Source organism: Thermobia domestica, chromosome 4, assembly GCF_964235325.1.
Source record: "Thermobia domestica chromosome 4, izTheDome1.hap1.1, whole genome shotgun sequence".
Lineage (NCBI taxonomy): Eukaryota > Metazoa > Arthropoda > Insecta > Zygentoma > Lepismatidae > Thermobia > Thermobia domestica.
The window spans coordinates 193,276,733-193,283,259 of NC_137457.1; the positions used below are offsets into that span (position 1 = coordinate 193,276,733).

The 6,527-nt window shown below is 37.4% G+C and overlaps 1 protein-coding gene across 1 annotated transcript; it reads right to left on the bottom strand.

The window, feature by feature from the left end:
• Positions 1-246: 246 nt before the first annotated feature.
• Positions 247-1,206, bottom strand: LOC145682986 (uncharacterized). Its single transcript, XM_081754341.1, has one exon. The coding sequence runs from the start codon at positions 1,204-1,206 to the stop codon at positions 247-249; it is 960 nt and encodes a 319-aa protein (XP_081610467.1).
• Positions 1,207-6,527: the final 5,321 nt, after the last annotated feature.

Here is a 6,527-nt window from a genome sequence, read left to right on the forward strand (position 1 = left end):
TTTCATTTGATACTGCAACAAGAACACCCCCTCCCGTTCTATTAGGTCTGTCTTGTCTAAATACATTATATCTATTATCGGTAAATTCACTATTGTAAATATTGTCACACAGCCAAGTTTCAGTTAAGATAATGATCTTAAAGTTTGCTGCAGCGATACCTATATATAATTCCCTTAATTTTGTTTTTAAACCTCTTACATTCTGATAATTCAATGTTATCCAATGCGTATCATCAACCATTTAGCTCACAGCAAACTTTTGACCTCGTCTACAGTATTTAGAGTGTATACATACGTATCACTTTCCTTCTTTTTCAATTTTATGTTTCCCGCATTGTCGATCCAAAGAAAATCAAAGTTTTTCTCTTTCTTAACTTTCCTGGCTTCACTAAATACAATTCTTCTATTTAATGACAGACTTTGGTTGACGTAGATAGTTCCCCCCACAGAAAATCCTATATCTTTACAACTCAAGTTTCTTATAACTTTTCTTTTCTTGAGGAAACTATCCTTATCAAATCGTCTAACAAACTTTACAATTATACCTGGGTTAGGCTGGCTTGGTGACTTTCTCAACCTATGGCAAACATCTATCATGTCATCCTTGATGTTTAAATCTAAAGCATTACCAACTTTTTTAACCAAGCTGGTGACATCCTCATTAGGAAGAAGAGGGATACCGTGAATCTCTACAGTATTTCGTCTACTGTATTGATCTATTTCATCAATCTGTAATTGTAATTTGTCAACCTGTTTTTTTAGAGTTAAATTTTCGTTTTTGAGTTCATCAATTACTAACATACACTTCTTTAATTCTTCACTTTGAGTTTTTAAAGCTTGTGCGTTTTCGTCCAGTTTTTCATGAGCTAAGTTAAGAGATTTGTTTAAATCCTCTTCAAGTTGTTTATGAGACTGCTTTAGGTTGTCGGTATCTTTCTTGATGGAGAGTAATAATTGGTACATGTCACTTAACGAGGGAAGATTTTCGGCAGTTTCCAAAGGGGTTTCACTTGTCATAGACCTACGACGCACTTTCTCGCAGTTTTTGCATCGCCAAATTTGATCCACAGAGCGAAGATACTTCACATCTTTTTCATTTAAATTTACGCAAGAACTATGATAAATATTACCACATTCCCCACATTGTACTTTCTGGTTAATGTCTTGTCGAGGTACGACTTTTCCACACCCTTCACAAATTCCCATTTCGATAGGAATGAGCAGACAAGTTTTGTGCCCACTAAAAGTTTAATTAAAATGTCGATTTTTAGTAGTATCTTTATCACTGTTCGAAATCTATTTTATAAGCTTAGTAACTTTCTGATCACATTACAAGTTATTATTATATACGATCTGGTATCACTGTTATATAATTGTGAGTTTCCAATACTGCTTGTACAAGAGAGTTTGCAATACTGTTTACGGTTTGTTTACCTTCTATGGAAGTATTATTTTGTCACTTTTTTTGGCTAACTAATTAAATACAACAAAGATTAAGAATTACAATTCACAATACCTCAAAATAAACTCCTATAATTCAGAAAGACTGGTTATATTAACACAATTTGCCATAATTTCCTGTATTGTCCACTAACAACACACGTTTGCTTACACCCAATCCTAATTATGTATTTTCAATAGCAAAAATTGTCCAAAAGAATCTCATGACGAAAACTTCATTTTGTACGTTAAATTTCGTATACATATCCTTACAAAGTTATTAGACACTATTACACAGTTTTCGATCAATAGTTACACACAGCCAGTCACTTCTACTTCTGAACATACTCTCCCACGTCAAGCGATGAGTCATTTACAAAAACCACTGTTTCACTTTTGCTCTAGTAGCTGCTAGTTGGGAAACATTTTACTCAATCGTTACCTCCTCCGTTAGAAAAAATTGATGTATGGGAGAATATGCTCTTCGAGTTCATCCAATCAGAAGGTTTCGTCATTGCAGAGCAAAGAAATTCCTGTCAACTTAAGATATGTGTGTTAAATTCGTCAAATAATTAGGTAGCTGCTATTTTTCAACTAACTTTTATAAAAAGCAGTAACTTAAACATTGTCTTCCAGTCAAGGATTTTACAATAAGTTGGTTATAAAGTTTGTTCATACGTAAATACATTTATCCAACCCAATATACGAAACAAAACAAGAAGAAAATAGACATACTTGTTGAAACAGAATCAATGTCAAAATGCAACGTAATAAATGAAAATAAATTTATTAAAGATGTAACCAAACTCATTTAAGACAAATTCTCATAGATTTTTCTCCATGAGTTATACTAAACGTTATCGGCAGTACTAAAAGTTCCCACTAACCAGACTTAAAACGAATCTTTCATTAATAAAGAAAAGCGTGTAACTTTAAGATCTAAGTTGTCTGCTGTACGTAATCTCCTCATCAATGGTACAAAAAAAACTTATCGTCCAATGATGCGAAAGATATGCATACAGTTATTTTAATCGTTCAAAATGAGATAAAATGTTTCGAGGAAAAAATAGTGACAAGATTGGAAATATACATTTTTCTATTCTTGGTTATATGTGTAATTCAAAAACTTGTTTACGATATTCCGTCGACTTTTGCATCAATGCAAAAGTAAAACTCTAACGGAGCGCGAATTCAATAAAATAAATTCGAATTTTTAATGCCACTAAATTATATGTTTATTCATGGAAAGCTTAAAACACTTCGTAAGGGAATCGACCACATACCAGTTTCTATGATGATTAAAATTCAAAGTAGAATCTGAGAGTTTGCATCACTATCCGTCGCCATTTACACAATCACCAGATTTTAATTTGACGTCAAAATAGCACACCTTTGCTATACCATCTATTTAACAAGAGAGTAAATCGTTTAGGAAAGAGTGAGAGCAAGTTACAAAACGACCAATAGAGTTTGATTTCCATCGAACTAAAATCTTTACAGAAAATTGTACTTATAACAGAAAACTAGTTGGACGATTTTAAGAGAGAAATCACTTTTGCATTATTTCTAGGAAATCTATGGACATTGTTTAAAAATAGAAGCAAAGTGGATGATGATGCCATTTAACATTTGCATTTATTGCACAATACCAAGTTTATCTTACGATAATTCCTTGCCGATAATAAATAAACCTAAATATAGGAAGTATAATTTACAGCATAGTTTCGAAATATGAGTTATTTCACCATATTCAACCGAGATCATTTTTCTACTCGCTTGTAAATAGGAGTGTAACACCTAACAATTGTTTGCAACACTAAACGTAAATTATGATGTTGCAGGGCCTTTTTGGCATGATAACTCTGCACCTCAATATATTTATGCAATAATATTTTACACAACGTAGCCTTGCTTATGGTTGCTTCCATTATTCATTTTATGTTATTGTATAACACGTGCGAAAATTTACTTTTCTTTATAAATTTTATGTATATGTATAGGTGTAGTTAATATTTTGTCATTTCAATTATTCTGAACAATTTTTACACAGATTTATGATTTGCTGTTTTTCATTATAATTTAAATTTTTGAGGGAAATCGTTGTGTACTACTAACGTTAGAGTTAGACAGCGGCATTATTAAGGAAACATATGCATTTGAAGAGGTGTAATTTTCGTACTCCTAATTAAAAAGGTCTGCCAATAAATATTTTCAAGTTTTTTTTTAATAAAGACTTCAAGCAAATGATATTCCAATACTGTTTATTAAAATAGTAATTGTTCAATACATTATGGAAAACTTTTAATGCATTGATATAAGTAGAGAGGGGACACTTGGCGCTGGTTTTTTTCCTACTGCGCATGCTCAAACCCTTGACGCTGATTGGCTAGCGCAGGTCACATGACCCCGCCCCCTGGCCACGCCCTTCACGCTGATTGGCTGGCGTCGGCCACGCCCCTGCCACACCCTTTGACGCTGATTGGCTGGCACCGGCCACGCCCCTTGACGCTGATTGGCCGGTCGGCGCCGGACCCGCGTACATAAGATTCGTTCCCTTTTATGAGCACTTTACGAACACATAGCAGATCGATAACACATTCTTCATCCGCCTATTTAACGACCTCCATTTCAGGAGTATCTACTGCGCTGACTGGCTGGCAGCGGACCCCCACCGATTGGCTGGCGCAGGACCCTCCCCTTAACGCTGATTGGCTGGCATCTGACCTGCCCCTTTGACGCTGATTGGCCGGTCGGCGCCGGACCCGCGTACATAAGATTCGTTCCCTTTTATGAGCACTTTACGAACACATAGCAGATCGATAACACATTCTTCATCCGCCTATTTAACATAGCACATATTACATAAGACTCGTTCCCTTTTATGAGCACTTTTAACATAGCAGAAATTACACAGAGACTACGAACACATAACATAGCACATATTACATCAGACTATATAGCATAGCAGGGGTGCACTCGTTCCCTTTTATGAGCACTTTTAACAGCAGAAATTACACAGAGACTACAAACACATAACATAACACATATAACATAAGACTATATAGGATAGCAGGGGTGCACTCGTTCCCTTTTATGAGCACTTGTTTTCAACATAGCAGAGAATGCAGACCAATTTTTGACCTACTACGCATATGCGCAAAACTGTTCCGATTCCGCCGTAGCAGAACTGCCGTTTTCTTTATCAATGGTACCAGAACACACACTCACACACACACACACTTGATGCGCAGTTCCAACCCCCACAGCAGACCGCAGACTGTTCCGGTCCAGGGAAAGATTACGGCTATGCGCAGAAACATAAAATAAGACATAACACCCCCGTTCTCTTTTACGAGAATAAAAAAATAACAACACACACACACACACACACACACACACAGCAGACCGCAGACTGTTCCGGTTCAGGGACAGATTACGGCTATGCGCAGAAACATAAAATAAGACATAACACCCACGTTCTCTTTTACGAGCACTTTATAGCAACATAATAGAGCAGAGAATAAAAAAATAACAACACACACACACACACACACACACACACACACTTGATTGCTTATGCGCAGTAAAATTAAATTTCCATTTAATCACACATTGCACGCATGCGCAGAAAAATTACACTAGACTACAGACTGTTCCAGTTGCAGTGCTGGTTCCGGTTCAATTGAGCAGACTATGTGCAACGAGCAGGTCATAAAAGACTATGACCTATTTTTCATCCCCTAAATAACTTAGTATACACACACACTTGGTTGCGTATGCCAAATCCGATTTAGTACACGCTCCTTGACGCTGATTCGTCGGCGCCGGCCACGCTCTTTTACGACCTCCATTTTAGGAGTATCTACTGCGCTGACTGGCTGACAGCGCACCCCCACCGATTGGCTGGCGCAGGACCCTCCCCTTAACGCTGATTGGCTGGCGTCGGACCTCGCCCCCCTGAGGCTGATTGGCCGGTCGGCGCCGGACCCGCGTACGTAAGATTCGTTCCCTTTTATGAGCACTTTACGAACACATAGCAGATCGATAACACATTCTTCATCCGCCTATTTAACATAGCACATATTACATAAGACTCGTTCCCTTTTATGAGCACTTTTAACATAGCAGAAATTACACAGAGACTACGAACACATAACATAGCACATATTACATCAGACTATATAGCATAGAAGGGGAGCACTCGTTCCCTTTTATGAGCACTTTTAACATAGCAGAAATTAAACAGAGACTACAAACACATAACATAACACATAAGACTATATAGGATAGCAGGGGTGCACTCGTTCCCTTTTATGAGCACTTTTTTTCAACATAGCAGAGAATGGAGACCAATTTTTGACCTACTGCGCATATGCGCAAAAATGTTCCGATTCCGCCGTAGCAGAACTGCCGTTCTCTTTATCAATGGTACCAGAACACACACTCACACACACACACACTTGATGCGCAGTTCCAACCCCCACAGCAGACCGCAGACTGTTCCGGTTCAGGGAAAGATTACGGCTATGCGCAGAAACATAAAATAAGACATAACACCCCCGTTCTCTTTTACGAGAATAAAAAAATAACAACACACACACACAGCAGACCGCAGACTGTTCCGGTTCAGGGACAGATTACGGCTATGCGCAGAAACATAAAATAAGACATAACACCCACGTTCTCTTTTACGAGCACTTTATAGCAACATAATAGAGCAGAGAATAAAAAAATTACAACACACACACACACACACACTTGATTGTTTATGCGCAGTAAAATTAAATTTCCAATTAATTACACATTGCACGCATGCGCAGAAAAATTAAATTTCCAATTAATTACACATTGCACGCATGCGCAGAAAAATTACACTAGACTACAGACTGTTCCAGTTGCAGTGCTGGTTCCGGTTCAATAGAGTCCGGTACACTAGACTACGTGCAACGAGCAGGTAATAAAAGACTATGACCTATTTTTCATCCCCTAAATAACATAGTATACACACACACCTGGTTGCGTATGCCAAATCCGACTTAGTACAAATAACACGCATGCGCAGAAACATTTACAATTTCCGATTTTTA

Coding starts and splice junctions, on each gene's coding strand:
- LOC145682986 (XM_081754341.1), bottom strand. CDS start 1,206: ATGGGAATTTGTGAAGGGTGTGGAAAAGTCGTACCTCGACAAGACATT.